The 15,816-nt window shown below is 52.6% G+C and overlaps 1 protein-coding gene across 3 annotated transcripts in view; it reads left to right on the top strand.

The window, feature by feature from the left end:
• Window positions 1-2,950: 2,950 nt before the first annotated feature.
• GRIK3 (glutamate ionotropic receptor kainate type subunit 3) overlaps window positions 2,951-15,816 on the top strand; it is a 235,871-nt gene continuing 223,005 nt past the window's right edge. For all 3 annotated transcript variants that reach the window (XM_056845961.1, XM_056845962.1, XM_056845960.1), the window contains exon 1: window positions 2,951-3,025. In XM_056845961.1, the coding sequence (XP_056701939.1) occupies window positions 3,004-3,025 (22 nt within the window). In that variant the 5' untranslated portion in view covers window positions 2,951-3,003. The remainder of the gene's footprint in view (window positions 3,026-15,816) is intronic.

Genomic DNA, 15,816 nt, shown 5'->3' with positions numbered 1-15,816 from the left:
GCCACCGTGTGAACAATATGCTGGACTTGATGGGCCTTTGGTCTGATCCAGAATGGTTCTTCTTATGTTCTTCTTTTTTTTTTTAATGAGATTTTTTTCACGCATGGATATCTTTCCGTCGCTAAGAAAGCAAACTACAGTAACAGTTTTGTGGACATCAGAAAGCACTGTGCGTGAACACCAGCCTTGAGCATGGTCCGCCTTTCCTGGAACCGAGACCCTGATTTTTGCAGCGCTGCAAGTTGTGTGGCAGAGCCTGTTGCACGGCTGTTGAACTGCAGAAGCAGATGTTGGGGATTGGGCAGGTGGGCATGGTCCCACTCTTTCCTTGTGAGCACCTGGGCAGCCCTTGCAAGAAGCAGCAGGGGCATTTCTGCTCTTGCCATGAAGCCCCCCCCCCCCCAAGAGGCTTACTATAGCACAGAGCCAAGGAGTCCGCATCCGCTGCACTTCTCAGATCTGGGGCTGCTCTTGAGGATCACAAGCATCACTTCTCTGTTTAGGCTGCTGTAGCTGCTACTGCCAAGTCAGAAACTGTGGTGAGGTTCTAGCTTATGGATCAGGCAGGGTAGAGAGGAAAGGTCATCTATCAGAGAGCCAGCGTGGTACAGCGGTTAAGAGCGGTGGTTTGGAGTGGTGGACTCTGATCTGGAGAACCGGGTTTGATTCCCCACTCCTCCACAGGAGCGGTGGAGGCTAATCTGGTGAACAGGATTTGTTTCCCCACTCCTACACACGAAGCCAGCTGGGTGACCTTGGGCTAGTCACGCTCTCTCAGCCTCACCTACCTCACAGGGCATCTGTTGTGGGGAGGGAAGGGAAGGTGATTGTAAGCCGGTTTGATTCTCCCTGAAGTGGTAGAGAAAGTCGGCATATAAAAACCAACTCTCCTTCTTCTTCTATCGGCCAGTGTTTCTGCATGGGCCACTGTCTAAAACATACCAGCTTTGCTGCTGGGATTGTGCCCACCCTTCAAGGACTTACGACACCTGCAATCTTTTGAACCCAGAGCCCTTTCCCCATCATCACATTGTTCATGCTCCTAGATTTGAGTTGTGAAGGCAACGGCAAACCACCTCCGCTTCTCACTTGCCTTGAAAGCCTCTTGCGGGGTTTGCCATAAGTCGGTTGCGACTCGACGGCATACACATACGTAGGTTTGTGTGGCAAGTACACCTTTCTGAAGCTTGAAAATATACACACGTTGTCCTATTCGCACAAAATGGCGACAGCATGAATCAGGAAGCTGGGAGGGGGCATACTCTGTGTGCACGAGAGGGAGGTGCGCCAAAACCCTGACGACCAAAAAGGGCCGGGGGAACGTAAGCAAGGGGTGTGTGTGCATACACAGCGTCTAGCCAAACTAGTTTCAGATCCATGCCGAGCAGTGAACAAATCAACCCGCTGGAATCCACCAGGGGAGCAGGTGGGTGGGTTTGCCCGGCCTTTAACACGCCAAATGATCACATCTGATTAACTTAATGATTCTTCCTGCCTGAAACGAATTTACTCATTTTGCAGTCGCCGAGCAATTTCACGCTTTCAGTCGCTACCCACTCTTGATTGCGGCTGCCACGCTGCAACAATCAGAGGGCAAAACCGGCTTCTGGGGGGTGGGTGGGAAGACGCTGGAGGCTGCCAAACCTGAGCGTGGCGGGGAAACAGTAGCCTTGTTGATTTGGGGTGTGCGTGTTTCCTTTCAGCCACAGCCCCTCCTGCCCAACCCAGGCCCAACGAAGGCATCCCGCAGGGGGTGATCTTCTCCTTGGGATCCAGGGCACACCCCTCGGGTGACTTCTGGCAGGAAGCCCCACAAAGCCTTCCAACGGTGCCAGCCGTGCTGGTCGGAAGGAGCCGTCCTATTAGCCTTACTTACCCCCCCCCCCGGAGGTTTATGCACAGCTCTACGATATCACCCCTCCCACCTAAATGCGACTCCCATCCCTTCAGACCCCCCCCCCAGAATCCCTTCGGGGTCCGAGCCAAGCGCCCCCTACCGGCTGCCACGGGGAAGTGCGGGGCGAGCGTGCCCACGGATTTCCCTCCCCCCGTATCCTGCAGCCGAGCTCCTGCCCACGGGGGGGGGGGGATCGGCAGCGGCTCTCGTTCGGGCCCGAGCAGAAGGGCGGCTTCGTCCCAGCGGCGAAGCGATCCCAGCCGGGCAGGGTGGGGAGGTGCCACCCCCCCCCCCCGACGCTCTTGCTCCGGCCTCCTCCGGAAAGTTGGAACCCCGCGGGGCAGCTAGCAGCAGAAGAGCACTCTGCACATGCTCGGCGGGGCTCCCTCCCCCCCCCGCGCAAGAACGCGGCCTGGGCTTCCTCGTCGGCCCCGGCCTGGCTTGGCCGAACCTGCCCCAGCCCCGGCTCCGGGCAGCGCGGCGGGGGTGCCTCTGAGCATGTGCAGAGCGCCCTCCTCTAACCCGTCCCCCTGAGATTAGGGGGCCGGGCTTGGCCGGGCGGAGGGCGTGCCTGGCTCGGAGGCTCGAGCCCCGGCGCCTCTCCGCCGAGCCGCCGGCCGCCCAGCTTCGCCCGCTCCCCAGCCCGGCGCGTGGGAACGCGTGTGCGCCACTCCGCGCCAGGGCTTGGAGCCAGGCAGCCAGGCAGGCAGGGAGCCCGGCTGCCCGGCCGGAGCCGAGGGGCGGCTGCCTTGGGGGAGCAGGGGAAGCCCGAGGCGGGCGTGGCAGGGCAGGAGGGGCGGCGGCGGCTCCCGGTTCTCTCGCGCTGCTCCGCTGCTGCCGCCGCGGCGGGAGCCCCGACGATGTTCCCCGCTGCGCCTGGCGCAGGCAGCCCGGAGTCGGACGCGCCCTCGCCGGAGCCGGAGCTGTAGCGGGCCGAGCCGGAGGGAGCGGAGCGGAGCGGCGCCGGGCTGGGGGGCTCTGGCGCGCCTCGCCCGCCCAGGATGCTGCCCTGCTGCGGCGTCCCGCGCTCGCTCCTGCTGCTGCTGGCCGAGTCGTGCGCCGTCGGCGCCTTCGTCTGGCTCGTCTGGCTGCCCGCCTGCCGCGGCATGCCCCATGTCATCCGCATCGGTGAGCAGACGGCGCGGCGGGGAGGTCCGGGGGGTCCGGCCGGGCGCGGGGTCCGGCCTTCTCCGCGGCGGGGGGGGGGGACGGGACGGCGGACGGCGCGTCCCTTCCCGCTTGGGGGAGAGGGAGCGCCTCGGGGGGCCGCGCGTCTCCGGGGAGGGCGGGCGTTGCGCCAAAAGGCGTCCGAAGCGCGGACCTCGTTTTGCGAAGAGTTGAAGCGGTTTTTTTTTTTTAGGGTGCGCAAAAGGACCAAGCGGCGCAGTGGCGCGCGTAAGGCAACGCGGGGGGGGGCGTAGGGGGTTCTCTCTGCGCGCGGTGACCTGAAAGCGGAGGAGAGGATGCGGGGCGGGGGGGGGGGGTCGCCGCTGCCGCTGCTCTCTCCCGGCTTCAGTGCTCTGGTTTGAGACTGGGTTCCCTTAAAAGGCCGGCGGGGCCCCGGTGAGGAAGCGCTCCCTTCCCAAACTTGCCGGGCTCTTCCACCAGTGCTCCCGCTCCTTCGGGGCGGATGCAGGCGGCTTCCCCTGGCAGATGCTCCGGGCCAGCCGTGGGCCAGGCGGGGACTTGAACCCGAGAACCGGCGGCGCCTGGATCTCTAGCTGGAAAGCTTGGCGTGGGAGAGCGGTTGACGTTTGGGCGCTCTTGTTCAGCAAGTAGTTGCTGATGCCTCTGCGGGAGAGGATATTATTATTATTATTTGCGCTGGATTTTGGCCTCCGGAGTTGTAGGTGTGGCAGAGCCCGCTCCCTGCTTGCTGTTTCCCAGCTGCAGTGGAAGCCACACAGGTGCTTTGTTTGGTTAAAAGAGCAGGGGTCTCGGGGAGAGGGACGGTTGAATTTTTTTTTAACAGGCCACAAAGTGAACTATAAAAGTGAAACACATCTGGTGCCTTAAAGAAAACAAAAGCTCCCCCCCCCCAATCTCCCTTTCTATTCCAGGTGGTTCTAATCTGTGCTTCAAAAGGCCATCTTTGCTTTGACTTCAGAAAGTTAAGGGGCTGGGAATCGCATTCTGCTCGGCAGAGCTGCCCTGGCAAAGACCTTTCGGTGCCCGAGGTGGACCGAATCCAGATGTTCTCCCTTCCCACTGGCGAACAGACGCACCGACTTGGGAAGTTCTCCTGCGCGAGCACGGCTAGCTGGGGCAGGAACTGCTGGGTCTCTCAGCCAGCCGTAGGCCTGAGACCCCGGAGAGCCGCTGCCGGTCTGAGTAGACATTACTGATTTTGGTGGACCGAGGGTCTGATTCAGTATAAGGCAGCTTCGTGTGTTCGCTCCTTTGCCCCAGCCAGCTGCCGCCGCTGCGCAAACAGAAGCCGGCATTGTCGTCTCCGCTGCTTGGGTTCTCCTCCTGGCAGTGGGGCAGCTGTGCGAACTCCAGCGGAGTTGTCTGGGGGGGGGGAGGGGGCTGCGGCCACGGGAGCCAATAACAACAGTTTTGTCAGGGCTCATCTGTCAAAGGCAGAGGACCGTGGAAGTGCCCGCTGGACGTTTTTGCACGGCGACACTGCTTCTCCCCACCCCCTCGTTGTGAGTTGGAGGCTTTTCAAAGGTGAACCTGGTCGGATGCTGTCTGCCTCATGCCCGACTGTAGCGCTGGTTTTCAGGTCTCTCAAACCTCTGCAGAGACCCCCTGTGAATGTGGCTGGGGTGGGGCAGGGGGTGGCAGCCCTGGCCTGGAGGCCCAGGTGGCTCTGGGAGCCTGTGGATTTCACTGCAGGGTGAGCTCTGGATTCTCCCCCAAACCTATCGGCAAAGTGATCCTGATGCTGACAGACCTGTCCAGTTCAGGCTGTCTGCTCGCCAAGTTCAGTGTTGTTAACAAAAGGGTGGTGTGTAGATCTCGGGGGCTACCCTTCCTTCCCCAGGCCCTCTGTGCCTACTGGGGCCACAGTTTCCCATCTGCTTCCTGCCATACCGCCAAAGGTTGAAGTGGGCGATGCTTGTAGCATTAGGCACAGGGCAGAACTTAATGCTTTCTCATGACTGTGCGTGCTGCTGGATTCTACTCGATTAGCCACATTTTGGGCACTGTCCAGGTGATATGCAGACTTTTGGATCACCGGGGGAGACTGCAGATTTCAGCACTTTCAAAATGGTGGCAGGGGAGTGGATCGGGACGTCAACAGCCTCTTTCTTTTACTCTGAATGTGGCTTTTTTCATCGTGTTCTGAGCTCCGCGGTCAGATGGGTCCCGCGGTTCTCAGTGTTTGCCAACAGCAGATATTAATGCGCATTGTTGAGAGGGAAGACTGCTCATTTGGGCATGCCCAAGTCTGTGTTCAGAGCCTTCATTGATAATTTCTGTCTGTGTATTTGACTTGGCTTGTAAACATAACTCCGTGGGATTGTCGGTCCAGGCTGCCTGATACTGTTGCATTGACGCCATCCGAAATGTGTGTCTCTAGGGCACTGTTGCCCCTTTTCGGTGCTTGAAATAACCATTAAGGGGGGATGTAGTATGTTCAGCTGCCTTCCACATCCCAAGGAATGGAATTATGTGGGGAGGGTTTGTAGAGACTACAGAGAAGACCACCATGACCTGGCAACATTTTGCTTAACTTCCTGTGGAGATGGACTATTTGTTGTAGATTACTGAAGGTGTCCCTATACCATTGCTTGTTGAACGTACATGCCGTACTGCCAAGATAACAGGGGGAAAGGATCGTCCCTTATATTTCCTTGTTTCTCAAATCTGACTCAAATAGAGGTTCTGTTGACGCTGAGTGCGGGGAGCCTGCCTGTTAGCGTATGCAAAAAATCAACACCAGCCAGGTTTGAGTGACTGTTTTTCCCCTGCAAAAGTCTGCTAATTTAACCTTTATAAAAATGCCAAATGAGAGGAGGAAAGTGGAAAAAACAGAGCGGGAGAGAATTTGTAGCAAGCGCCAGCAATTTCAGGTTAGCTCCAATTCCACAGCTTGCGAACGCCAACCGTACTGTCATCTTCCCCTTTTTAGGAATGCAACAATGTTCTCCTCCTGGCTTCTTTAAATTTAATTTCTTTGTCACTCCGGGTTGATATATAAAATCTGGTTTAATAAACTGAGAGGTAGGAATGCTCTTTAAAAGAGAAGAAGATGCTTGTTCGATTTCAAATGGAATTGCCTAGTAAAATGGTTACGAGGTTTAATTCTGAAAAGAAGGTAGTGCGAAGTGTGTGGCTCTCTGCAGCAGCCAAAAGTCGGGTTTCGGTGTTATTATTTTTTTTGCACTGATTTCTTTCTCAATGGGAATTTATTCCAGTAATTTAAACAATCTGTGACTGATGCAAATGAAGTAAGATGTTCCACATCTTTAGATTTTCCAGAATGACCATCAAGTAATTCTGAATGTAATGTTTTTTTTAGTGCAATTTACTGTAACCGGTGCAAATGTGGCTAGTCATCAGAATGATGCTTGCAAAGCAACAAAGTATTGTGGTGTAAATCTGGAATAATTTAATTAACTGGCATGGATAGTACTTGGCGTAAATGAGGTGCTTCCAGTGATTTCAAATACTGCTGAATGAACTGCTTTTCTGAGTTGTGTCCTCAGATTCTTCCCATGAAGCAAACTTATTTTGACTCCAATTCGCTCAGTATTTACCCATCAATATGTTTTGTGCCTTCCTGTCTTTGCAGCCTTGCCAAATAACGCAGGAAAGCTTGGTTCCCCCCACTGCAGCCCTGTAGCCCGTGACATCCAAACCGTAGGGGATGCGCAATCCCTTCCAAAAGGAAATGGTGCTGCGTTTTCCATTGTAACCCCGGGTGTCATATTTGATGCTTTGATTGCTGTGGCAAAGAATTCATCCCAAGGAAGCTTCAATTAATATCCTGCCTTGCCGGAACAGGGCAAACATTTGCAGAGACTGAAGGGGGTTAAGAAAAAGGCCACTTCCTTGTGTGTTCCTGACCTGGATATAATTGTAAGAGGGGCATTGCGTTCCTGTGGACTGTTTGCATTCTGTGTGTGGCCCGAGTCTCCCCGGGGACACGACAAAGCTCCACTACGAGTCTCCCTTCACCTCGCTGTCTTTTGCTGCCTTTGTTATGGCTCAGACTTGAATGGGGAAGCTGGGCTGGACCCAAAGCACAAGGCTTAGCCCTGGCACCTTGCCCGAATGTCTTAGCTTGGAGACCCCGAGTGCTCGCTCTGGCTGCGACCTTCTGTCTCTTCCGCATACAAGGGCCGCGTCTCTGGCTTGCAGTTTTATTCTGTACAGTAATTGGAGGAAAGGATGCATTTTGCATTTGTGGGTGCTTTTGCTGCATCCCCTCCGAGGGAAAGGGGAGACGTTGCCGGTTGGCGATATTTGAGGGGGCTGGGGCAAGGGCCACAATCCTGGTCCCGAAACAAACAGGAAAAGACGAGCGATGCTAATTTGTGACGGAGCAAGGAGGTCGCGCCATCAATTGTTGGGATAATCCATGAGGGACGCAGCACGGAGGCACGTGGGCGGTTGCAGTCTGCCAAAATAAAAGAATTAATTGATTTATTTTGTAGAAATTCATTGTGAACAAGTTCAGTTCATAATTATCTTTCCTTGAGGGGGTGGGCTTGTTATTTCCAGGACATTATTTGGTGTTTCCTTTTATAAGCATCATTTCTAATCTCCCCCCGCCCATGAATACAAAGGGATTTTAACAGCTTTTTGTTCTTCTTCCAATCCCCACAGTAATAATTTGACATGTCAAATATACAGCATTCAATTGTGCCTTTTCTGTGTTGGTCTGGAATCCAAGTGGGAGGAAAGATTTAAATATTATTTTATTTGCGTTGGGTATGATAATTTTTTTTGCTGTCAAGTCACAGCTGATTTATAGGGACCCACATGGGGTTTTCAAGGCAAGAGCTGAACAGAGGTGGGTTGCCATTGTCTGTCTCTGCATAGCAACCCTGGACTTCCTTGGTGGTCTCCCATCCAAGTACTAACCACGGCCAATTCTGCTTAGCTTCTGAGATCTGATGAGATCCTGCTGGCCTGGACTATCCAGGGCAGGGCAGTATGAGTAATAGCGTGGGAGCTAATGGTGTGGTTAGGAGGGAGGGTATCTTGGGTTAAATGTCATCTCCCAAGAGAATGGCAAGCATTCCTCCTTCTCCTGGAGTTTGAGTATTCCATCCCTTAGGCAGAGCCTCTCCTTGTTCCGCGCGCAGGGATCAATCCTCCGAATACCCATGAGCGGTGTTTAGTTCTGCAGCCACAGTCAGCATGGAGGAGGGGGTGCCAAAATTGTTCCCGTACAAACTTGGAGCAGTGCCTTGAGAAGACAATGGCTTGGCTGCAGATTTGTAGAAGCATAATTGAAAATCAATGCTATTGAAGCGAAGCTGGTATGGAAATGTTTGTAAGCTCAGGAATGATTTTGTCGGGGCAATTCTGCAAGATTGGAATACTTTGCCAGTGAGATTTGTTCACTTCTGTGCAAAGCAGGGCATGAATCCGTGCCCGGCTCTTTCTTTCCTGAACCGGTGATTCAGTGCGTCACCATAGCCAAGCAGGCCTCTCTCTCTGAGCTGGCGAGTGTAAAACAAGGAGGGGAACCCTTTCGGCTGCGGCTGTAGTCGTGATGAAGCTTTGCTGTATAGGAGCAGACACAAACTGAATGAAGATCAATATGTCCTCCCCCCCTTCCCCTGCTTCACAAAGCAAATAGCTCCAGACAAGTGGCTTCTTACCGCCTGGGAATGGAACAACCAAGTTAGAAAACATTAACCTGAGGACCCGTCCCTGCCAGCTCAGGAATTCCAGATGGCTTTAAAAATCGGAATTTAATCAGAAGTGGAAGCAAACAGAATGAATCATTGGTCTGTTCATATATGGGCCAGTGTACAATGGGAGATTTAACGGCAAGCTTGGGTACGCAAGTAGCCTGATGCACAGGGGGAAACATTGAGAGAGAATATCTTCCTTGGACCAGCTCATATTGGAAAATGCTGGGATGTCCCACTGTGTTCTTTGGGCCAAGGGAATGTACAAAGACACGGAAACACTGATGCAATTTCCCCCCTGTTACTTTCAGAACAAAAGATGTACATGCAATGTATGCAGATGCTAATACTTAGGTTTCGGTGGGTTTGTTGCATGCATGGTACAGGAGGTAAATGGGAAAAAAAATGTATCCTGCCTTTGGACTGAGTAGTGCCGGGATTTCCATTGTGATGGTTAGTTAAAATGCCTTTTTAAAAATGTCCAGGGTTTTCTTTTTTAAATGCAGGCATAAAACCTCCATGGGTTGAAGGCCAAAGCAAAGCTGGCGTTCTGTGGATAGAACTCCAGCCATATAAAAATCAGCCGGGGTGGGGTGGGGTAGAGAGGAATTCTGTTCTGGGACTGCTGAGCTGTGGAAGGCAGGATTAATTCCCTCCTTGTCATCACTGGACATGCCCCCTCTCCCAGCTGCTTTAAGCCATCGTTGGGGGGGAAAGGCCGGCGCCGTATCTCCCTTATGGAGGCAGATTCTGTTTTGGGGAAATGGGATGGAGATGGTGATGATTACCCCCCCCCCTTTCCACTGCCAGTGCCTTGATCTGACTTGCTTCCTCGCCCCAGATCTTCCGCTGCTTTTTGTAGGGCCAATGTCATGCCTGGGGCTCCCACCACATGCCGTTCAACCCTCCTGGAGCTGGTGTACATGGTATTCAAAATTGGGCCCCACCGGTAAATGATGTCACTAGGGCCAGGGATGGTGCTGAAGACGCAAATGGGTCATTGGGGCTCCCGCTTGGAAGGGTCTTCAGCGTCGCGGCATCTCTCTGGGGCTCTGGATTTCCATACATAAATTGAACAAGCAAAGCTTGTTCAGCTTAATGGGATTTTGTTTGCCTCCGTGGAGTCAGGGACCAAAATATCTGGTCCCTTTGCGTGAGCAGGGCCCACCTTGTTTATCTCTCCCCACCTCTTTTCAGATTTATGTCAGCCAGATTTTTTTTTTCAAGCCTCAAGTTCTGAGGTTTGCTGCTTCTGCTTCTCCCCCCCCCTCATCGTTGATGCTTCTGAAATCCTCCTGCCTTCTCTCCGGATCGTGGATGTAATTGTTAATTTGGGGGGGGGCAGTACCTGGTAATTTGGGTGGGCGGGGGAGGACGGCAGAGCTAACGGCAACAGCTGGGAGATGCACTTTGAGCCACGGTGTCTCTCTTTGTGGCAGGCAAATCGAATTGCTTAATTCCTGCCCTGGCTGGAGAGCTGTGTGCCTGCTCTTAAGGTCCGGCAGCAGAACAGGAAGCCCTGCTGTGGGGAGTGGGAGGTTGGGGAGGCCCAGACTTAGCAGGAGCAGGAGGGATGGGTCAACTTTTCTCAGTGGAATGAGCGCTTTGCTCGAATTGCCTGTGTTTGGACTTTGTCTTGATTGTTCGGAGGAAAAGTAAAGGCTTCGGAGTTCTTGGACAAGGATAAACAAATCTCAAACCTGGAATCCTGTGTGCGACGCTACAGTCCCCCATATTAAAAGCAGAAATACATTTGTTGCGGTTTTGTCACGTTTTTGTTCACTTGAAAAAAGTTTGTCCTTTTCCGTACAGAGCACAGATTGCGCATTTTGTTTGTCTCGAGGAAGTGCTTTCTCATTGTTCTCTTTGTCATGCCCTTTTAATGTGCTGCCTCTTGAGAAGCTCCCATTAAGCTAATAATGCCAGGCGAGAGAGGGCTGATCTGCTACTCACTCGGCAGCCGGTGCTTTACTTGGAGACGGCAGAGGGCAGCCTGCTGTGCAGGCCTTTTTGGATAATTCCCCCCACCCCCACTAGCGCATCTCTACTTTAGTAGCCTTTGCATAGTTGCTGAATAATCCTTCTTTCACTTGTTAATGTCTAGGCTTGTTCCTGTCCCGTTCAGGAGGCATGCTGGTATAGCTTTCTGGAGGTGAGGGAGTGCAACCCCCCCTTTCAATATGTGCTTGGTCCCCCATCCTCTCGTCCTTTGCTATTTTTATTGGCAAAAGTGTTTCATCAGCTGCCGCCTGAGATAATGGTATTTCTTCCACAGCGTCTCCGCCACGAAGTTAAAATGCATTTCCCCCTTCCTTCCCCCAATGGATCAAGATTCTGTGAAACAGCATCTTTAGAAAGCACCTGAGTCCAGTAAAGGGGAGATGCAGTTTGACAACCTAGGAGGGTGCTGCAGGCCGTAAAGAGAGAAAACAGTGCCTAGTGCTGGTGAGGTTCCTTTCCCACTAGAATTCTGCCTCTACTCAGATATCTTTAGGGGCTGCTGCCTGTCAAGGCGGATCCCCCTCTTTGCTACCTTCCGAGGCTCTAGAGCTGCCTGCTTCCCAGCCTTAGGACTCCCCAGTTGGTTTGTACCAGATGTGCCCCCCCCCCACACACACACACTCCCATGGGATTATGTGCATGTGAAGGAAGACTCTGACAGCAAGGGACGTTGCTGGAGACCTGACTCCTGTGATACATTCAGAAGAGCACCTGAGGGCGATGAGGATTCAAGACTGGGGGTTGGGTAGGATGGTGCCCATTGGTGAGAATGCTTTTGTATGTCGCAGTCCTATGGCAAGATCCCTGCTTAGGCATTCTGTGGCTCGCCCACCCCCATAAAGTATTGCTGGACACTGTGATGGCGGTCTTGGTGGGGCCAGGTGAAGCTGTGAGCAGGTCCCCATAGAGCAGTGGTTCCCAAAATGGGCAGTACCACCCCCTCCCCCAGGGTGGTGGTGGGATTTCCTAGGGGGGCATTAAGAGGCAAGGGGGCAGCAGGGGGCGCTAGAGGTGGGCCCCTTCAACTGTGTTGTTGGATAGGGTAGGGGATGCTGGGGTTGAGTTTGTGGAACCCAGGGGGCGGTGGCCCGAAAAGTTTGGGAACCACTGACCTAGAGCATGTGTTCTCCAGTTCAGGGCTCCTGTAGTCAGTGGCAGGAGCTGGGAATGCAGAAGACAGAAGCGCCTGTTCTATTGACCAGGTGAGGGGCAGAACTGGCTTAGATCCTGGCATTTAGGCCCACCCTGGCTGATCCAGTGGTGTCACCCCACTTCCCAATCAAGATTCCAAATAGGGTTGCCAACCCTCCAGGTACTAGCTGGAGATCTCTGTTGGCTGGAGATCAGTTGTAATAGCAGGAGATCAGTTCCCCTGGAAAAAATGGCCCCTTTGGCAGTTGGACTCTATGGCACTGGAGTCCCGCCCCTTGACAAACCCCACCCTCCTCAAGCTCTGCCCCAAAAACCTCCCACCAGTTGCAAAGAGGAACCTGGCAACCCTAATTCCAGCTGTTGACGAGCTTGAGAGCTAGGAACATGGCTTTAAAAAATCCAGTTGATGGTTCTCCTTGGACTTTTGCTGTAGGTATCCCACCGTACAGGCCAGGCATACTGTCAGATCTTGATTTATTCTTTGCCTTGTCGGGCCCATCTGAGGCACAATACTGAATGGGCCAGTTCCTGGCCTCCTGTTGGTTTGCTCTGCGGGAGCTGCAGGGGCCTCCTTCTCCCAGCCCACGCCGGGATGGCTGAGAGAGACACCCATCGTTCCAAATGCACACCTCTAAGTGAAAGGCAAAACCAAGCCCTGCTGTTTCAAAAGGCACCAGAGTGGATCGTGATGAGAACAGAAAGGCTTCGTGGCCGCTGTGTATTTTGCCGTTTAATAAATAGTTGGCTGTCATCTTTTGTCTCCTGCAATAAAGCAGTAAATAAAATATAGAATCAGCCACGAGCTTCGATAAGCGAGGGAGGCCTTCTGGGACCCGACGTCAGACTTGCTGGCTGCTTTTCTGCAGTGAATTGAGAGTGCTCGAGAAGCCGATATTTGTTGCCGTCCCTTGAATTTCCGCCTTCTGTCTGGGCCCCAGGAGTATCTTCTCCATACCAGCCGCCTCAAAAGAAGTAGCCCGTTCGCTCTGGGGCTTGGATCAATGGGGTTGATTCCCAAAAGGTTGAGGCTCCCACCTCTGTTCCGCAGCTCTTGAGTTTTGTATGAGGAACTGGCCCCTGCTCTTTGCCAAATCTCTTCAGGTGCTAAAAGGGTTCTCCTTCGAGGCTGAGCCAGATCTCAGCTGCTCAGACTTGCCCATCAGGAGAGCTTCACCTGCTGCCTGTTAAAATCAAGAGCCCAGGCAAAGACATTCTGCTTGAAAACGCTATGCTGATAATCTTTATTTAGTTTAATTATTAGGTGGGGGGACTTATTGCGTGTAGGCTGCAAAATGTATACCACTGAGGAGCGCCATCTTATGCACTTATGCATTTTTATTCTGATTTTAGTGACTTGTTGATTTGGGGGCTGAATTTTATTGTTTTAATGCATTTTAATAGTTTACTACGTTCTTGTTTTATTGTAAGCCGCTCTGAGCCTGGGTTTGCCGGGGAGAGCAGAATATAAGAGTGATGAATAAATAAATAAATAAAATAAATCATCCCTTTCCTTGGGATGCTACTGCTTTACATGCTGGGGCAGAGAGCCCCGCAGAACGCTAAAATCTCCTTTTTGCTCGACCTTCCTCTGACTCCCGAGATTTCCAGCCCCCACATCTATTTGTGGTTTTTTATGTGTGTTTTATAATTGTAGTTTTATTTACACTGTAAAATGTCTTGCGTTCCACAAGGCAGAAAGGCGGCTAATACGTATTTTAAACGTTTTAAACTTAAAGTAAAGAGGTCTTCTGTTCCCCCCCCCCCGGCCCAATCCAAAAACCTGATTGGGGAATCTAACTACGCAACAGCATCCACTCTGAAGAAAGGGGGGGGGTGTATGGTAGGCAGAAACTTGGCAGCCCATTCTTCATTCTGGGTAATCCCAGGAGATTCTATTCCCACATCCTGGAACCCTTTGTGGATTTCAGCATCTCCCCCCCACCCCTGCCTGCCTCCCAGTTTGAAAAGCACCGATCATCTGCCGGTGTGAAGCGAGATTGCCAAAGTGAGGGATATGCAACAGTCAGTGCGGGAGACCCTTTTGTTAGCTTTGCAGCTGGCTTTTTCTCCTTGCGCCGTCAGTGTTCATGGTTTGGTTTCCCACAACCATGCTTCCAAACTTCACAAGTGTAGCGTGTGCCTGCAGGAATGGGCCCAGTGGGGTTTTCTTCCTGCAGGAGAGGACGTGGGGTGCTCCGTTGCACTGCTCTTGCTGCTGCCTGTTAAGATGCCGGGAAGAGTGGAGCCCACAGAGAGAAATGTTCCTCGCCCTGAAGCCCAGGCAGGGAGTATGGTAGACGTGAAGGAGGCGAGCAGGGTAGACCATGGGGAGAGCTGGGAAAGGCTTTGCAGAAGATTTGGGGGGGGGGAGATCTGGTGGGTAAAAGAAGCTGGGGAGAGGATGCCAAGAGGAGGCTCAAAGATGCTGAGAATAGTGGTAAGTAGGGTTGCCAACTCCCAGGTGGAATCTGAAGATCTCTGGCTATTACAGTTGATCTCTAGATAACCAAGATCAGTTCCCCTGGAGAACATGGCTGCTTTGGAGGGTGGAACTGATTTCTGTAGTCTGGAGATCAGTTGTAATTCTGGGAGATCTCTAGACCCAAACTGGAGGCTAGCAACTCTAGGTGTGTGGTATTAAGAACATAAGAAAGGCCATTCTGGATCAGACCAAGGTCCATCAAGTCCAGCAGTCTGTTCACACAGTGGCCAACCAGGTGCCTCTGGGAAGCCCACAAACAAGACAACTGCAGCAGCATTATCCTGCCTGTGATCCAAAGCACCTAATATCATAGGCATGCTCCTCTGATCCTGGAGAGAATAGGCATGCCTCATGACTAGTATCTATTTTTACTAGCAGCCATGAATAGCCCTCTCCTCTATGAACATGTCCACTCCCCTCTTAAAGCCTCCAAAGTTGGCAGCCATCACCCCATCCTGGGGCAGGGAGTTCCACAGTTTAACTATGCGTTATGTGAAGAAATGCTTCCTTTTATCTGTGTGGTATTGATGGGGTCCTCTTGCGTTGCTTGCATGATGTTTCTGGTGTCTCTCATGTTGAAAAGAAAAGAAAAGTCATGGCTTTCTCCATCTCCAGGGGGTGGAAACGTGACTTTTCTAAAGATAGGCCGACGTCTCTTTGTGCATGCTGAGTGGTTCCCGAGCTTTTGAGCTGAAAGCCCGAAGCTTCAAGATTTTTGCACACCAAATAAATAAATAAAGCAGGTGAAAATGTGCGCTGCCTCTGGAGCTTTTCCCGCTGAGCCTTCTCGGGCATCATTTGGAAGGGGGGAAAGTTCTGTTTTGCAGGTTAGCTGAGAAAGAAAGTCTACAAAGGAACACGGGGGGGGGGGGGTGTGTGGAGCTGGTGGCAGAGCCTGGGGGATTCACCTTTGAGCTGGTGTCTGAAGCCTCTGGGTGTGGATGGTGCAGGGAATGCATCTCCCGTCGCCCCGTGCTCTTCTGGAAGGGCCCTGTTGCTTTGTGGAGGGCTCCATAGCCTCTGGGGGTGGCCTTTGAATCGCTCTTCCCGGCGCCGAGTGAGAGCTGTTGCTAGAGGGGAAATCAAAGGCAGCCCCCCAAGGAAGGCTGCTTTCCTGACAAGAAATACCTTCTCTCAGATGTTCTTGTTGCCTCGGCTGCTTCTATCATTAAGTCATTATGTTTTCTGGCGTCTGCGTTTTTTTTTTTTTTTTTACATTCGTTTCGGGGCGAGAATTGCATTGCCTTGTTTTTGTCAAAGGCACTGGTTAAAGGGAGTCTGTTTTCTGTGGTTAAGTAGGGTCCACTATCCCTAACTCTGGAGATCTCCCAGAATTACAAGTGATCTCCAGACTACAGAGATCAGTTTCCCTAGAGAAAACAGCTGCTTTGGAGTGTGGACTCTACAGCATTATACCACTGGTGTCCCTCCCCAAACCCCTCCTGAAGATATGCATTTTTCATATC

This window comes from Euleptes europaea, chromosome 3 (assembly GCF_029931775.1).
Source record: "Euleptes europaea isolate rEulEur1 chromosome 3, rEulEur1.hap1, whole genome shotgun sequence".
In the NCBI taxonomy this organism is placed as follows: Eukaryota; Metazoa; Chordata; class Lepidosauria; order Squamata; family Sphaerodactylidae; genus Euleptes; species Euleptes europaea.
Note: the sequence above shows the minus strand (reverse complement) of the source record. Positions and strands in the feature narration are given on the sequence as shown.